Raw genomic sequence first — 18,369 nt, 5'->3', positions numbered from 1 at the left:
GCTTGTGCCTATTTTTACATCTCTGCTGAAGACACACTTTTATAAAGATGCTTTTCATGTATGATTTCAATTCATGATTTTCAATTTATGATTTCAATTGATGTTTTTCATTCTCCTTCCTCCTGTCTTTGTTTCTTTGTTAGTACTTTTATCTAATTATATTTTTTATGAGGTGAAGCATTTTGTTACTTGCATTGAAAAGGTATTATTATTATTCCTTGTTTTGATATATCATACTGTACAGGTATTTGCACATGGTGGGATAAGGGGTGCCCTGGCGTTCCTGTGAGATCATGAACTGTTGGACTGGGGTCGTTAAACCCCCCAGTAACCCCACACAGCTGTCATTTCCTCTTCCCTCTACCCTTTCACAGCTGTGGAGAGATATACAGAGTGGGGGTGAAGGGAAGAAAGAGCAAAAGAAGAGGACAGAGAGAGAGAGTTGGGGGGTTGGGGATTTCCATGTTTAGACCTGGCCGGCTCCTCATACATAAACACTGCTGACTGGTCACAGGCAGTCAGAGTCCTACTGTATACAGGCTCTGTATACTCAGTCATGGAGAGGAATATGTGCTCAGCTCAGACTTCTGTACAGTTGGCTCAAAAAACGTAAGTATCATCTGTTCTCACTATAAGTATGCCAGATCTAGAACAGTACACTGACTTGGTTATTACTAATTGAAAGGTGCACCTCTAAACCTGTAACCTGGCTGCCCACTAAATTGTCAGTGAGACACACCTGTTACCCATAGCAAGTCACAAAGTCAATGAGTGGAAGTATGGTATTTTTTGAATTAAGAAATATTTTTGAGGAACAGGTCTTAACCAGAGGACTTTAACCCTGTGTGTGGTTGTTAGCTAGCCTGGTGCCAATCTCTTTAGCTAACATTCCACTCCTTGTCATTGACAAGGAGGCCAGCCTTTCTGCCATCTTCAAATATGAACATTCTATCATTACTGAGATTGAGGAGAACAGAGGAGCTGATCCTGATTCGATAACCCTCACAGCTATCCTCCAATCACAAATTACCACGGCTAAATCTACGACGCTAAAATGCCTATTTACTCTGTTCCATCTGACTGTGCAATCCACTGTCTCATCAGCTATTTATAAACATGATCTCCACTATAAAAATCATCTAGATATTATCTCACATTTATTTTAGACTAACATTTAGTTTTCAACATATTTGTATAAACTTTGCTGTCTGTCTCTCCATTTGCAACAGTATTTCAATATTCAAATTCGATCTCCACTTGTACCATAGTAATGAACGAGCCTGGAATCAGGGCCAGACAGACAGGCAGGCAGCGTTTCTCAACCAGTCAAAATCATGGATCAGCTGGCATCATTTTTATGGATATATACAAAGAAATGTAAATTGAAAAAAGGGCAAATGAAAGGAAGTGCAGCAAGTTTGCCGTCTCTCCAGCTTCAGTTTGAAGTGATTGTGTTAGCTGTGTTGTTGGCTAGCTCTTTTGAACAACAGTGTCCTGACGAGTGAGCACATGTTTTATGCCAGACAAAATCACACCTCATCAACTCATTGTTAGGGATGTATCCAAATGTCTACAGAAAACAGCTTAAACAAAGCAAATGAAGCTACTTTGCCGTTATGCTGGCTTGTAGACGTGACTGTAAATTAGCCGTAGTTGGCTATCTAGCAATCAAGAGATACGAACGTTGCCAGCCTGTATGGCAATGGAACATCTCGAACGAACGACTGGGTCGCGTCCGTAGATACAGAACAAAAAGACTGAACGACTGGGTTGCATCTCGAGCAACTGAACCGATAGAATGAACGACCAGCCCTAGATTTGTGACGGGACTATATCTTCAGGACTATATCTTGTGGAAGGATGAAATAGTATGAATAAATTCATAAAATGTTTTTAATTAAAATATGTCAATCATTATTTGAATATGTTGGTAACCCGTTGTATAAAAGTGATAATGCCCTCGAAGCCAGTGTTTGGAGGATATATTGGCAACACCCTTGCCAATCTATCCTCCAAACACCAGCTTCGAGGGCATCATCACTTAATTGGTGCTGGATAACTATTTTTCACCAGAGAACATGTTGGTATCTGGTTGCTAATCAAAAAAAATTTGTCCAGATGAAACCAATCTGTCAAAAGTTGCTAGCTGAAGTCTAACTTCTCAAACTAAATACATACTGCAATTCCAATCACAAAACCTGGCTGGTTTGATTTGTAAGCCTCAAAATACAATAACTTGCCTAGTTAACAGCTAAATGTTTGTTTTTTACTTTGTTATAATTATAATTATATTTTTGAGGTTCTACATGTTTTCATGGAAAATATGAATGTTATTATTTCCATCGACCAATGAGCAATTCTGCCATAAACCTAGCTGCATATTGAACATTGACATTGCCTCAAGGCCAGTCTCTGTGGCAATGACATAGAGAGGCAAGAAGTGGAATGTTAGCTTAAAAAGACTTGAACCCAGACTTAGGGTTTGCCTCAGTAAATGGAAACCAATTTATAGCTTGACCCTAACCTTTTTTTCCATGGCCAAAGAGGCAGGGGCTCCATGTATAGCTCGCCTGGCACACAATGAGAATGTGTGCATTATTTTAGTGCCTCTGGAGGTGAATGACAGTTTAGAGTTTCACTGGGTCTGTCACAGTGTCAAGGACCTGGGCCAATATCCACGCTCTGAACTGGAGCCACAAAATTCTGAGAGACTGTCCTGGAGAGGATATTTGACTATAAATAAATTATTCAGAAAAGGAGCAATAATTGACAGATCTACACAAGACAATATTTGTAGTACACTAACCTGATATAGCATATCCTAATGAATTTGACCTTTGCCTCTTTTACGGAGGGTCACAGTGAGGTACATGTAGTCAGTGGTGATTTTAGCATGTACAGTGCCTTGCGAAAGTATTCGGCCCCCTTGAACTCTGCAACCTTTTGCCACATTTCAGGCTTCAAACATAAAGATATAAAACTGTGTCACAATCATGAAGTGGAACGCCATTTATTGGATATTTCAAACTTTTTTAACAAATAAAAAACTGAAAAATTGGGCGTGCAAAATTATTCAGCCCCTTTACTTTCAGTGCAGCAAACTCTCTCCAGAAGTTCAGTGAGGATCTCTGAATGATCCAATGTTGACCTAAATGACTAATGATGATAAATACAATCCACCTGTGTGTAATCAAGCCTCCGTATAAATGCACCTGCACTGTGATAGTCTCAGAGGTCCGTTAAAAGCGCAGAGAGCATCATGAAGAACAAGGAACACACCAGGCAGGTCCAAGATACTGTTGTGAAGAAGTGTAAAGCCGGATTTGGATACAAAAAGATTTCCCAAGCTTTAACCATCCCAAGGAGCACTGTGCAAGCGATAATATTGAAATGGAAGGAGTATCAGACCACTGCAAATCTACCAAGACCTGGCCGTCCCTCTAAACTTTCAGCTCATACAAGGAGAAGACTGATCAGAGATGCAGCCAAGAGGCCCATGATCACTCTGGATGAACTGCAGAGATCTACAGCTGAGGTGGGACACTCTGTCCATAGGACAACAATCAGTCGTATATTGCACAAATCTGGCCTTTATGGAAGAGTGGCAAGAAGAAAGCCATTTCTTAAAGATATCCATAAAAAGTGTTGTTTAAAGTTTGCCACAAGCCACCTGGGAGACACATCAAACATGTGAAAGAAGGTGCTCTGGTCAGATGAAACCAAAATTGAACTTTTTGGCAACAATGCAAAACGTTATGTTTGGCGTAAAAGCAACACAGCTCATCACCCTGAACACACCATCCCCACTGTCAAACATGGTGGTGGCAGCATCATGGTTTGGGCCTGCTTTTCTTCAGCAGGGACAGGGAAGATGGTTAAAATTGATGGGAAGATGGATGGAGCCAAATACAGGACCATTCTGGAAGAAAACCTGATGGAGTCTGCAAAAGACCTGAGACTGGGACGGAGATTTGTCTTCCAACAAGACAATGATCCAAAACATAAAGCAAAATCTACAATGGAATGGTTCAAAAATATCCAGGTATATCCACATATCCACATATCCAGGTGTCCAGGTGTTAGAATGGCCAAGTCAAAGTCCAGACCTGAATCCAATCGAGAATCTGTGGAAAAAACTGAAAACTGCTGTTCACAAATGCTCTCCATCCAACCTCACTGAGCTCGAGCGGTTTTGCAAGGAGGAATGGGAAACATTTTCAGTCTCTCGATGTGCAAAACTGATAGAGACATACCCCAAGCGACTTACAGCTGTAATCGCAGCAAAAGGTGGCGCTACAAAGTATTAACTTAAGGGGGCTGAATAATTTTGCACGCCCAATTTTTCAGTTTTTGATTTGTTAAAAAAGTTTGAAATATCCAATAAATGTCGTTCCACTTCATGATTGTGTCCCACTTGTTGTTGATTCTTCACAAAAAATACCAGTTTTATATCTCATTGCGAGCTCACAGAACAGGGCTCCGGGCAGCCGAGCGGAAATGGAGGAAAACTCGCCTCCCTGCGGACCTGGCATCCTTTCACTCCCTCCTCTCTACATTTTCCTCCTCTGTCTCTGCTGCTAAAGCCACTTTCTACCACGCTAAATTCCAAGCTTCTGCCTCCAACCCTAGGAAGCTCTTTGCCACCTTCTCCTCCCTCCTGAATCCTCCGCCCCCTCCCCCCTCCTCCCTTGTCTGCAGATGACTTCATTCAACCATTTTGAAAAGAAGGTCGACGACATCCGATCCTCGTTTGCTAAGTCAAACGACACCGCTGGTTCTGCTCACACTGCCCTACCCTGTGCTCTGACCTCTTTCTCCCTCTCTCTCCAGATGAAATCTCGCGTTTGTGACGGCCGGCCGCCCAACAACCTGCCCGCTTGACCCTATCCCCTCCTCTGTTCTCCAGACCATTTCCGGAGACCTTCTCCCGGTCCTCACCTCGCTCATCAACTCATCCCTGACCGTTGGCTTTCGTCCCTTCCGTCTTCAAGAGAGCGAGAGTTGCACCCTTCTGAAAAAACCTACACTCGATCCCTCCGATGTCAACAATTACAGACCAGTATCCCTTCTTTCTTTTCTCTCCAAAACTCTTGAACGTGCCGTCCTTGGCCAGCTCTCCCGCTATCTCTCTCTGAATGACCTTCTTGATCCAAATCAGTCAGGTTTCAAGACTAGTCATTCAACTGAGACTGCTCTCCTCTGTATCACGGAGGCGCTCCGCACTGCTAAAGCTAACTCTTCTCCTCTGCTCTCATCCTTCTAGATCTATCGGCTGCCTTTTATACTGTGAACCATCAGATCCTCCTCTCCACCCTCTCCGAGTTGGGCATCTGCACTGAACGCAATTGCGTTTACCTGACAGGTCGCTCCTACCAGGTGGCGTGGCGAGAATCTGTCTCCTCACCACGCGCTTCACCACTGGTGTCCCCAGGGCTCTGTTCTTGGCCCTCTCCTATTCTCGCTATACACCAAGTCACTTGGCTCTGTCATAACCTCACATGGTCTCTCTTATCATTGCTATGCAGACACACACAATTAATCTTCTCCTTTCCCCCTTCTGATGACCAGGTGGCGAATCGCATCTCTGCATGTCTGGCAGACATATCAGTGTGGATGACGGATCACCACCTCAAGCTGAACCTCGGCAAGACGGAGCTGCTCTTCCTCCCGGGGAAGGACTGCCCGTTCCATGATCTCGCCATCACGGTTGACAACTCCATTGTGTCCTCCTCCCAGAGCGCCAAGAACCTTGGCGTGATCCTGGACAACACCCTGTCGTTCTCAACTAACATCAAGGCGGTGGCCCGTTCCTGTAGGTTCATGCTCTACAACATCCGCAGAGTACGACCCTGCCTCACACAGGAAGCGGCGCAGGTCCTAATCCAGGCACTTGTCATCTCCCGTCTGGATTACTGCAACTCGCTGTTGGCTGGGCTCCCTGCCTGTGCCATTAAACCCCTTCAACTCATCCAGAACGCCAAATAGCCCGTCTGGTGTTCAACCTTCCCAAGTTCTCTCACGTCACCCCGCTCCTCCGTTCTCTCCACTGGCTTCCAGTTGAAGCTCGCATCCGCTACAAGACCATGGTGCTTGCCTACGGAGCTGTGAGGGGAACGGCACCTCAGTACCTCCAGGCTCTGATCAGGCCCTACACCCAAACAAGGGCACTGCGTTCATCCACCTCTGGCCTGCTCGCCTCCCTACCACTGAGGAAGTACAGCTCCCGCTCAGCCCAGTCAAAACTGTTCGCTGCCCTGGCCCCCAATGGTGGAACAAACTCCCTCACGACGCCAGGACAGCGGAGTCAATCACCACCTTCCGGAGACACCTGAAACCCCACCTCTTTAAGGAATACCTAGGATAGGTTAAGTAATCCCTCTCACCCCACCCCCCCTAAGTTTTAGATGCACTATTGTTAAGTGACTGTCCCACTGGATGTCATAAGGTGATTGCACCAATTTGTAAGTCGCTCTGGATAAGAGCGTCTGCTAAATGACTTAAATGTAAAATGTAAAATCTTTATGTTTGAAGCCTGAAATGTGGCAAAAGGTTGCAAAGTTCAAGGGGGCCGAACACTTTCGCAAGGCACTGTAAATCTTGGTGGGGCAAAAAAATTATAATACGTGGGATGCTTGCCAGCAAAGCCACTACGCAACACAACACTAAACAATACATTAATGGCACTATAACGGTGACAAACGGTGCCCACAAACTGTTAGATCCTACAAAAAGCTGTCCCAACATCTTACCACTGCTACACCTGGCTATCAGCGGAGCCTTGTCTGGCAGCGAAACAGTTCATTCAGCCTAATTTACTGCCAGGGTGAGGCACATGGGCTACTAACAGCTTACTACACAACATACACTTAGTATTACTTTCTTAGCTACAGTATACATATCTCCCTGGCATATTATGTAATTTTTGCAGCAGCAGACAAGACGTTTTTGGACTCACTTTGTTGTGCTGTGCTCACTTGAACAGGAAGGTGGCATGGCGGTCCTTCATGGGCAAATTTTGTCGTCAAAGTCTGGCTTTCTCTGGATTTATGGTGCTTTCAAGACAACTGGGTTGAATCATGATGACATCATTGATCTTTAGGTCGTAGCTCTAGAAAGATGCCCGAGTTCCCGACTTACAATGACGGTTCAAAATGTAAATGCTGAAAATGTATTTCCCAGTCGGAGCTCGTTTTTTTCCGGAATTCCCAGTTGTCTTGAACTCACTGAAGTCAAATTTTTGCAGTTCCGAGTTAACAGTTGTTTTGAGCGCGGCATAAATCATGCTTCATTGACAGCATGGCCAATGTTGAACGTTTATCATTTTAAACTTGGAAAATAGACACTTAATCCCAGAGGTGGGACACAGGGCCACTGCACTGAATAGCAGGCTAGTGATTTATTTGCTATGCTTGCAGTTAGCCATTGTCACTGATTCTTTCCAAACCACTCATTGTTCAATTTGCGATTTCTACCCTGTTGTGTAATGTTTATGTCCAAATGGCCGATGAGCACCGAAACATTTTATCTATAATTTCTCTTCGTTATTTCTCTTCTTACGACATGGATTAAAAGGGATTTGCCAGTAGATTGTCAACTTTATTTAGATTTTCAGGTGGGGCTCTACCCCACCTGCCCTGAATGACGGGTTGCCACCGCATGTAGTCCATCTGGCTGTAGACTATAGTGGCATGTCTATTAAATGTCTGAGACCCATTCTGAGTCCTGTCAGCTGGGTATCCATGTGAACACCCAGGGAAGTGTCTAAAAGTAGTCTCACCCTGTCTGCTCCCAGCAACCCAACACTGACTTAGACACAGAAGGGTCACATCTCTGCCCTGTGTGGGATCAGATAGGTTGACAGTGTGTGCACAGTATGTAGACAGTGTGTGTCTTTGTGTAAGTGTATTTGCATGTGTGTGTTTGTTGCAGCAGTAAACCTGGGACATCCAATGGACTTGATAAGCTGAATCGTTTGGAACAGCTAGAGCCAGAGGAGTCACTGGACAGAGAGGACCCCCGAGAATACTGCCATGGTCTGATATGGGTCTACTCAATCTGTCTTTCTCCTTACATGTCTTGTTGTCCTATTCACTCCTTTCCAGCATACACATAGTCTGTTTGTATTGAGTACCGTGTTTACACAGTAAATACAGTAGTTGGAGGCCTTCCGTGGCTAGTAAAACTAAATGCATGCTCTTCAACCGATTGCTGCCCGCACCCACCCGCCCGACTAGCATCACTACTCTGGACAGTTCTGACTTAGAATATGTGGACAACTACAAATACCTAGGTGTCTGGTTAGACTGTAAACTCTCCTTCCAGACTCACATTAAGCATCGCCAATCCAAAATTAAATCTAGATTTGGCTTCCTTTTTTGCAACAAAGCCTCCTTCACTCATGCTGCCAAACATACCCTTGTAAAACTGACTATCCTGCTGATCCTTGACTTCGGCGATGTCGTTTACAAAATAAAGCACCACTGCGACCTGTATGCTCTTGTTGGCTGGCCCTCACTACATATTCGGCGCCAAGCCCACTGGCTCCAGGTCATCTATAAGTCTTTGCTAGGTAAAGCCCCGTCTTATCTCAGCACACTGGTCACCAGCAACACCCACCTGTAGCACACGCTCCAGCAGGTATATTTCACTGGTCATCTCCAAAGCCAACACTTACTTTGGCCGCCTTTCCTTCCAGTTCTCTGCTGCCAATGACTTGAACGAATTGCAAAAATCACTGAAGCTGAAGTCTTATATCTCCCTCTCTAACTTTAAGCATCAGCTGTCAGAGCAGCTTTCCGATCACTGTACCTGTACACAGCCAATCTGTAAATACCACACCCACCTCATCCCCATATTGTTATTTATCCTCTTGCTCTTTTGCGCCCCAGTATCTCTACTTGCACATTATCATCGGCACATCTATCGCTCCAGTGTTAATGCTAAATTTGTAATTATTTCGCCTCTATGGCCTTTTTCCTGCCTTACCTCCCTACTCTTCTACATTTGCACACACTGTACATAGATTTTTCTATTGTGTTATTGACTGTATGTTTGTTTATGTGTAACTGTTTTTTTTTTGTCACACTGCTTTGCTTTATCTTGGCCAGGTCGCAGTTGGAAATGAGAACTTGTTCTCAACTGGCCTACCTGGTTAAGTGAAGGTTAAATAAAATAAAAAATAAAATAAAAGTTGGAGTAATAACTATTTGCTATCATCCTGTATGTTTCAATAGGGGGGTACCACCCTGTTCACATTGGAGACACCTTCAACAGGAGATACCAGGTTCTGTCTAAGTTGGGCTGGGGATACTTCTCCACTGTATGGCTCTGCTTGGACCTCAGGTTCATTCACTATGTTGCTGTGTGAGGATTTACTCAAATATCTTCTTCTTGTCATATAGGAAAAGCTCTAGTGTGATTAAAACAGTCTCTGTATGTGCAGATTTGGCAGGCGAGTGGCCGTGAAGGTTTTGAAGAGTGGAGAAGGATTCACACAGGCTGGGCAAGACGAATTGACTCTGCTACGCTGTGTGAGTCTCCCTTCTTGTCTCTCTTCATTTCTCTTTCTCTGCTTCCTCTATCACTTTCTCATCCTCACCCCTAACTCTTCTCTAAGGGCAATAGGGCATACATGAATAACACGTTTTGCTCTTAGTCCACGTGTTATTTATCTGTCACTACCACTTATTCACATCCACCCATGCTTTCATGGTTCATTATTTTTCTCCCTTGTCTCATACAGACCCATCTCTCTCTATTTAAACAAGTACTCGACCAGTATAGTCCGGACCCTGACTTTAACCTCTCTCACCTGCCTCTGCCCCTCTCCCCCTCAGGCCAGTGGTCCCACTGCTCGTCACCTCCAAAGCCGGAGGATAGTCCAACTGCTGGATGAGTTTAAGATAGCTGGGGTCAACGGGGTTCGTATCCTTTCTCAGACTGCATAGTCATGACATACACACACACAAACCTGCAGCAACATTTGACACCGTAGGGAGCGTCTTTGGTTCCTTGACCTCCTGTGTGAAGATGTATGCCTAGTGCTGGAGCTGCTAGGACCAGACCTCCGCTGTTGGCAAGTCTGTTTTGGAAACCCAGGGCTATCGCTGTCTTGGGTCAAACAGGTCATTGCTCAGGTAAAAGAGTGACAGAGTTCATAGTATGAGATGAGTCGAAACATTTGGGCTGTCATCGAATCACTACACTAATGGATGCATCTTTAGTTTGATGCAGGAGTAGTTGGAGTTCACAGTGCCATCACTCTTTCCCTGTAGGTTCTTCAGGCATTGGACTACCTGCACACTCAATGTAAAATCATCCACACAGACATCAAGCCTGAGAATATACTGTTATGTTTGGAGGAGCAGAACCCAAAACAGACAGCAGGGGGCAGTGCCTGTCCATACCCTGGGAAAGATGCCAAGACAAGGAGCACAGCAGGTAGTGTTCACTGTCCAGCTACAGGTGTTATAGAACTCTGTAAAGTCATATGACTGAATGGACCAGAAAATTAATCTGTTTACTGGACATCAAGGCTAGTATTCTGTTTCTATGTAACTTCAGATTGCCTGTGTCCAGTATGCTGTTGAAGTGTTTAAATCAGATCATAACCCTATACTGTATGTTGTTCATCTCTTACTGTCTATTCAGAGAAGGACCTGGTCACTCCCATCAGTCTGAAGAAAATCACAGTAAAGATTGCTGACCTGGGAAGCTCTTGTTGGGTGGTGGGTATGATCAGTCAGTCAGCGATTGTGAAATAGCATCCCCCATGCAATTACTACAAATGCCTCATTTACTAATTTCATGTTGTACATTGCTCTCTGTTACTCTTTTTTTGTGTGTAGTCATTAGCACAGTAAACATGACCCAATTTTAGCTCCAAGAAGCAGCCAATTTCAAAACCCGCAAAAGTAGATTGTGCTGATTTATTGGTGCGTGGAACCATGTTGCACGCCATAGTTTAAAAACTCAGTGGAAAGCGCTAAAACATTGACATCATATCGGAATTACGACGTCTTTATGAACCGTTGCCATTCGTATTCAGTAGTTGGTTAGAAAATAAGAGTAACTAATGTGGGATACTGCCCTGGGGTCAGGACTGTATTTCACACGCTGCCTTTGCTATGTGTGACATTCCAGTACAAACATTTCTGTGAGGAGATTCAGACCCGTCAGTACCGTTCACTAGAGGTTCTATTGGGCTCTGACTACGGCCCACCAGCAGACATCTGGAGTGTAGCCTGCATGGTAAGAGAGACAACCACCATACAACCAACACACCCGCAACAACACTTACAGTCTGCATCTGTTTACAGCTTCACTGAAGTAAAACCATGTTATCTCCTGTCTCCTCTGATTCACTTGCATCACTTAACTCTTGTGTCGTTCAGTTACCCTTCCAGTCTACCAGCACTCTTTACATCAAGACAAATTCACCCACTCCTTTAGCAGCTTATACGATAGATGCCACTACAGAATAGTTCCAGGCAATTCAATTCTTCTTCTTTTTATTCTAGGCTTTTGAGTTGGTCACTGGGGATTCATTATTTGAGCCCAAAGCTGGGAAGACCTTTTCTTTAGAGGAAGGTATGTCGATATTAGGCATGACAAATATTGACATAGGATTCAATGGAGATAACATTGTGTCCACTTTGTGACTTTTGCATAATTGTTTATCCAGTGGGGTTTTGGTTCTGTTCCCTCCAGACCACATCGCTCACATAATAGAGCTCCTTGGTAAAGTCCCTGCAGCAGTAGCCTTGTCTGGCAAGTATTCCATGGAGTACTTCAATAGCAAAGGTGAGTGAAGGATTTGCTTTGAAAATCATCAATTGATGTAAATGTTGCAGATTCTCATTATTTTATTCGATTTTTTATTTTGTTGTGGTACTTTTACCCAAATATCTCCCCAATTTCGTGATAACTACAGTCTTGTCCCATCACTGCAACTCCCCTAAGGACTCAGGAGAGATGAAGGTCGAGAGATATGCGTCCTCTGAAACACAACCCTGCCAAGCCACACTGCTTCTTGACACACTGCTGTCCATACCCTGGGAAAGATGCCAAGTCAAGGAGCACAGCCGCACCAATGTGTCGGAGGAAACACCGTCCAGCTGGCAACCAAGGACAGCTTGCAGGCGCCCGGCCCGACACCTTGAGTCGCTATGGGTCACCTTGAGAGTGCAATGGGTCAAGGAAAACCTGGCTGGCCAAACCCTCCCCTAACCCAGACGACACTGGGCCAATTGTGTGCCGCCTCATGGGTCTCCTGGTCACGGCCGGCTGTGACACAGCCTAGGATCGAACAAGGTTCTGTAGTGACGCCTCAAGCACTGCGATGCAGTGCCTTAGACCGCTGCGCCACTCGGGAGGCCCCCCTGCAGATGCTCATTTTTTTAAATGTTTTTTTTATTTATTATTATTTTTTACCTTTATTTTACTAGGCAAGTCAGTTAAGAACAAATTCTTATTTTCAATGACGGCCTAGGAACAGTGGGTTAACTGCCTGTTCAGGGGCAGAACGACAGATTTGTACCTTGTCAAATTTTGACAAATCATAGTGTACTTTTTTGTGAAGTCAAACCTACAAAGAATACATTTTCTTTCCAAGTCACAAAGCTCTCTTGTACTTACCTCCAATGTCTTTCCTCCTCTCTATTATGTGTTCTCCCAGGTGACATGCGTCATATCGGAGTGCTGCGGCCCTGGGGTCTATATGAGGTGTTGGTGGAGAAGTACCACTTCATGCTGAAGGAGGCCTCTCTGTTCTCTGACTTCCTGTTGCATATGTTGGACTTCCAGCCGGAGAGGAGGGCCAGTGCTGCCCAGTGTCTCCTGCACCCATGGCTTAGCTCCTGAACCCTGGCCCTGGAGCCAACTTGATACCAAGCTAGTAGATAAATGTGTTATGTAAAAGTGTTATGCAGAGACAAACACAGTGGTGCTGAGTCACTAAGACTATGGGAAAGATATACAGTATACATTTTGCCAATTGGCTCGATGCCAATGTTCCGGGTGAAATGTACTATTTTATGTTCATTCATTAAGTAAGACTAGATTTGTCTCTTCTGATAAATGTATGGGGCATTTGATTATCTGTAGTGTAATGAATGTATGAAGTACACACTTATATAAGTGTTGTGTGATTTACTGAAATGTAGTACTTGTGCTCAAGACTTTCCACTGCTGTGCTGCACAGTGCACTGCACCAATTGTACTACTGTATATTTGTAGTTATTTTTTACAGCATACAATAAATCATGTTTTGCTAGAAATGTATTGTTTCCATTGTCTCTTTTGGGCTTACATCTGCATGCCTTCTCTTTTCGTCTACTTGTAGTTTCCCCAAGATGGTGATAGGTACTTCTGTAGCTCAGTTGGTAGAGCATGGCGCTTGTAACGCCAGGGTAGTGGGTTCGATTCCCGGGACCACCCATACGTAGAATGTATGCATTTACATTTTTACATTTAAGTCATTTAGCAGACGCTCTTATCCAGAGCGACTTACAAATTGGTGCATTCACCTTATGACATCCAGTGGAACAGCCACTTTACAATAGTGCATCTAAATATTTTAAGGGGGGGGTGAGAAGGATTACTTTATCCTATCCTAGGTATTCCTTAAAGAGGTGGGGTTTCAGGTGTCTCCGGAAGGTGGTGATTGACTCCGCTGTCCTGGCGTCGTGAGGGAGTTTGTTCCACCATTGGGGAGCCAGAGCAGCGAACAGTTTTGACTGGGCTGAGCGGGAACTGTACTTCCTCAGTGGTAGGGAGGCGAGCAGGCCAGAGGTGGATGAACGCAGTGCCCTTATTTGGGTGTAGGGCCTGATCAGAGCCTGGAGGTACTGAGGTGCCGTTCCCCTCACAGCTCCGTAGGCAAGCACCATGGTCTTGTAGCGGATGCGAGCTTCAACTGGAAGCCAGTGGAGAGAGCGGAGGAGCGGGGTGACGTGAGAGAACTTGGGAAGGTTGAACACTAGACGGGCTGCGGCGTTCTGGATGAGTTGTAGGGGTTTAATGGCACAGGCAGGGAGCCCAGCCAACAGCGAGTTGCAGTAATCCAGACGGGAGATGACAAGTGCCTGGATTAGGACCTGCGCCGCTTCCTGTGTGAGGCAGGGTCGTACTCTGCGGATGTTGTAGAGCATGAACCTACAGGAACGGGCCACCGCCTTGATGTTAGTTGAGAACGACAGGGTGTTGTCCAGGATCACGCCAAGGTTCTTAGCGCTCTGGGAGGAGGACACAATGGAGTTGTCAACCGTGATGGCGAGATCATGGAACACATGCTTTTATGCACACATGACTGTAAGTCGCTTTGGATAAAAGCGTCTGCTGAATGGCATATATTATTATTATATTATACTTAGTGCAAGATGGCGTCGACAAAGATGGTCGCCTCGCTTCGAGTTCTTAGGAAACTATGCAGTATTTTGTTTTTTTAATGTATTATTTCTTACATTGTTACCACAGGAAATCTTAAGTTACATACAGCCGGGAAGAACTATTGGATATAATAGCGACTTCAATTTACCAACATTACAATCCCAAAGCAAATCCTCTGTTTGGACCACCACCCAGAACAATGGACCTAATCCCAGAAGCCAACCCAAAACAACGGTGCTGCAGAAGGGGCAGACGTAGCGGCCTCCTGGTCAAGCTCCATAGACGTGCACATCGCCCACCGCTCCCGAGTATACTACTCGCCAATATCCAGTCTCTTGACAACAAGGTAGATGAAATTCGAGCAAGGGTTGCCTTCCAGAGAGAGATCAGAGATTGAAACATTCTCTGTTTCACGGAAACATGGCTCTCTTGGGATATGTTGTCAGAATATGTTCAGCCACCGGGCTTCTCCATGCATCGCACTGACAGAGATAAAATCTAGGGGTGTATGCTTGATGACTAACGACTCATGGTGTAATCATAACAACATACAGGAACTCAAGTCCTTCTGCTCACTCGACCTAGAATTCCTTACAATCAAATGTCGGCCATATTATCTCCCAAGAGATTGATAACAACATCGATTTATACACTGACTCGGTGAGTGAGTTTATAAAGAAGAAATGTTGTACCCACTGTGACTATTAAAGCCTACCCTAACCAGAAACCGTGGATGGATGGCGGCATTCACGCAAAACTGAAAGGGTAAACCACCACATTTAACCATGGAAAGAGGTCTGGGAATATGGCTGAATATAAACAGTGTAGTTAATTCCCTCCAAAATGCAATCAAACAAGCGAAATGTCAGTACAGGGATAAAGTGAAGTCCCAATTCAACGGCTCAGACACAAGACGTATGTGGCAGGGTCTACAGGAAATCACGGACTACAAAAAGAAAACCCGCTACGTCACAGACATAGACGTCACGCTTCCAGACATACGAAAAACCTTCTTTGCCCGCTTTGAGGATAAGACAGCGCCACAGTCGCGGCTCGCTAACAAGGACTGGACCCCCCCTCTCCTTCTCCGTGTCCAACGTTAGTAAAACATTTAAACGTGTTAACCCTCGCAAGGATGCTGGCCCAGACGGGCATATTCAATCGCTCCCTATTCCAGTTTGCTGTCCCCACATGCTACAAGATGGCCACCATTGTTTCTGTACCCAAGACGGCAAAGATAACTGAACTAAATGACTACCGCCCCATAGCACTCCCTTCTGTCATCATGAAGTGCATTGAGAGACTAGTCAAGAATCATATCACCCCCACCTTACCGGCCACCCTAGACCCACTTCAGTTTGCATTCCACCTCAAAAGGTCTACAGATGATGCAATCGCCATCACACTGCACACTGCCCTATCCCATCTGGACACGAGGGATACCTATGTATGAATGCTGTTCATTGACTACAGCTCAGCATTCAACATTATAGTACCCTCCTAGCTCATCATCAAGCTGGAGGCCCTGGGAAATTGGGACCTGGACTTTCTGACACCCAGATGGTGAAGGTAGGAAACAACATCTCAACTTTGCTGACCCTCAACACTTGGGGCCACAAGGTTGCTTGCTCAACCCCCTCCTGTACGTCCTGTTCACTCAGGACTGCATGGCCATGCACGCCTCCAACTCAGTCATCAAGTTTGCAGACAACCCAACAGTAGTGCACTTGATTACCAACAACGACAAGACATCCTACAGGGGGGAGGTGAGGGCACTCAGAGTGTGGTGTCAGGAAAACAACCTCTCACTCAACACCAACAAAACAAAGGAGATGATTATGGACTTCAGGAAACAGCAGAGGGAGCACCCCCCTATCCACATCGAAGGGACAGCAGTGGAGAAGGTGGAAAGTTTTAAGTTCCTCGGCGTACACATCAGAGACAAACTGAAATGGTCCACCCACATAGACAGTGTGGTGAAGAAGGCGCACCAGCGCCTCTTCAACCTCAGGAGGCTGAAGGAATTCGGCTTGTCACCCAAAACCCTGACAAACCTTTACAGATGCACAATTGAGAGCATCCTGTCGGCTGTATCACAGCTGCACCACCCTCAACCGCAAGGCTGGGTGGTGCGGTCTGCACAACGCTTCTCCGGGGGCAAACTACCTGTCCTCCATGGCACCTATAGCACCGGATGTCACAGAAAGGCCAAAAAGATTATCAAGGACAACAACCACCCAAGCCACTGCCTGTTCACACCGCTATCATCCAGAAGGCGAGTTCAGTACAGGTGCATCAAAGCTGGGACCGAGAGACTGAAAAACAGCTTCTATCTCAAGGCCATCAGACTGCTAAACAGCAATCACTAACTCAGAGAGGCTGCTGCCTACATTGAGACCCAATCACTGGCCACTTTAATAAATGGATCACTAGTAACTTTAAACAATGCCACTTTAAATAATTCCACTTTAATAATGCTTACATATCTTACATTACTCATATCATATGTACGGTATATACTGTATTCTATACCATCTATCTTGCCTATGCAGCTCGGCCATCGCTCATCCATATATTTTTATGTTCATATTCTCATTCACCCATTTAGATTTGTTTGTATGAGGTAGTTGTTGGAAATGGTTAGATTACTTGTTAGATATTACTGCGCTGTCGGAACTAGAAGCACAAGCATTTCACTACACTCACATTAACTACTGCTAACCATGTGTATGTGACTAATAAGATTTGATGTGATTTGATTTAGGTTAGTTGATTATTCTGATCAGGGCTAGAGTAAATGTAATGTGCTTGCTTGCCAGATGTCGGATTTGTTTCACTAGATCTGTTCTATGCTAACAGAATAATGATCAAGCTTCACTGGCTCATACTGAATTACATTTACATTACATTGTAGTCATTTAGCAGACACTCTTATCCAGAGCGACTTACAGTTAGTTGTCTTAAGATAGCTAGGTGAGACAATCACATATTACAGCTGTAGTACATTTTCCTCAATAAAGAACTTATCAGAAAAATCAGTGATAGTAGAGCACATTAAATACAATTTGATCCAAACTAAATGTACGTTGAAATTTATATTATTATTTATAAGGTATGGTTTTCCATCTGTTAAGACAAAGGTTTGTTTTGTCTGATTTTCAATAGAAGTAGGTCATGTCATTCTAGAGGTTATGTTGGAAGACAATATTGTGTATGGAAGAAGAACATCAGGGCTATGTAAGAGGGAGCTCTTTAATGGAAAAATAATCATAACATTTATTTTACAAGCATATACATATGAAATATAAAAATGTCTTTAAGACAAAAAGATTCAACAACCAACCATTTATGAGCAATCTCATTCTTGAGCGAGCATTAACAATTGAACATCAGAACAGATAAGATCACTCTCTGAATGAACTTAGATTGAACCCAATAATACACTGGAACTGTATGCAAGTACAGCAATTAGGTCCCGGAAGAAAAACTATATTACACTTATTTGATTAGGGAAAGATTTTGTATCAATGTGAAGCTGTACAGTAGACTTACCATCTATGAAGGTAATATTGACAGTTCTTGCTCTCTATATATTCTGCAGACAGAAGCATAGAAGGCTGGATAATCAACCGATCCAGCTATAGGGCCGACACTCCAGCTCTGGGCTGAGCTTGTAGACGACCCTGTAGCCACACTCTGTCAACAGCAAATATGCAAATATATTCATTAAAAATCCTACAATGTGATTTTCTGATTTTTTTTCTTCTCATTTTGTCTGTCATAGTCGAAGTGTACCTATGATGAAAATTTACAGGCCTCTCTCATCTTTTTAAGTGGGAGAACTTGCACAATTGGTGGCTGACTAAATACTTTTGTGCCCCACTGTACCTGTTGACATGAAATGGAGATAAAAAGCAGGTTGGCATTTATTGTCATGAATCTTGTTCTGGAGGCAGCTCCGTAGAGCTGTCCCTATAACTG

The 18,369-nt window shown here is 44.4% G+C and overlaps 1 protein-coding gene across 5 annotated transcripts; it reads left to right on the top strand.

The window, feature by feature from the left end:
- The first annotated feature begins 393 nt into the window (after positions 1-393).
- LOC124045177 (SRSF protein kinase 2-like) lies at positions 394-13,281 on the top strand. 5 transcript variants are annotated; one of them, XM_046364427.1, is made up of 12 exons: positions 398-609; positions 7,933-8,033; positions 9,234-9,363; positions 9,443-9,530; positions 9,837-9,924; positions 10,030-10,136; positions 10,275-10,440; positions 10,651-10,727; positions 11,143-11,250; positions 11,520-11,589; positions 11,710-11,802; positions 12,677-13,281. In XM_046364427.1, exons 1-12 carry the CDS (start codon positions 557-559, stop codon positions 12,859-12,861), a joined length of 1,266 nt encoding a protein of 421 aa, XP_046220383.1. In that variant the 5' UTR covers positions 398-556; the 3' UTR covers positions 12,862-13,281. The 5 variants fall into 5 exon arrangements, with proteins under 5 accessions (XP_046220386.1, XP_046220383.1, XP_046220384.1 ...); XM_046364428.1 differs by having other exon boundaries at positions 7,930-8,033; positions 9,234-9,342; positions 9,428-9,530; XM_046364426.1 differs by having other exon boundaries at positions 7,930-8,033.
- Positions 13,282-18,369: the final 5,088 nt, after the last annotated feature.

The sequence above is a fragment of the Oncorhynchus gorbuscha genome, linkage group LG10 (genome assembly GCF_021184085.1).
Source record: "Oncorhynchus gorbuscha isolate QuinsamMale2020 ecotype Even-year linkage group LG10, OgorEven_v1.0, whole genome shotgun sequence".
Classification (NCBI taxonomy): Eukaryota; Metazoa; Chordata; class Actinopteri; order Salmoniformes; family Salmonidae; genus Oncorhynchus; species Oncorhynchus gorbuscha.
Note: the sequence above shows the minus strand (reverse complement) of the source record. Positions and strands in the feature narration are given on the sequence as shown.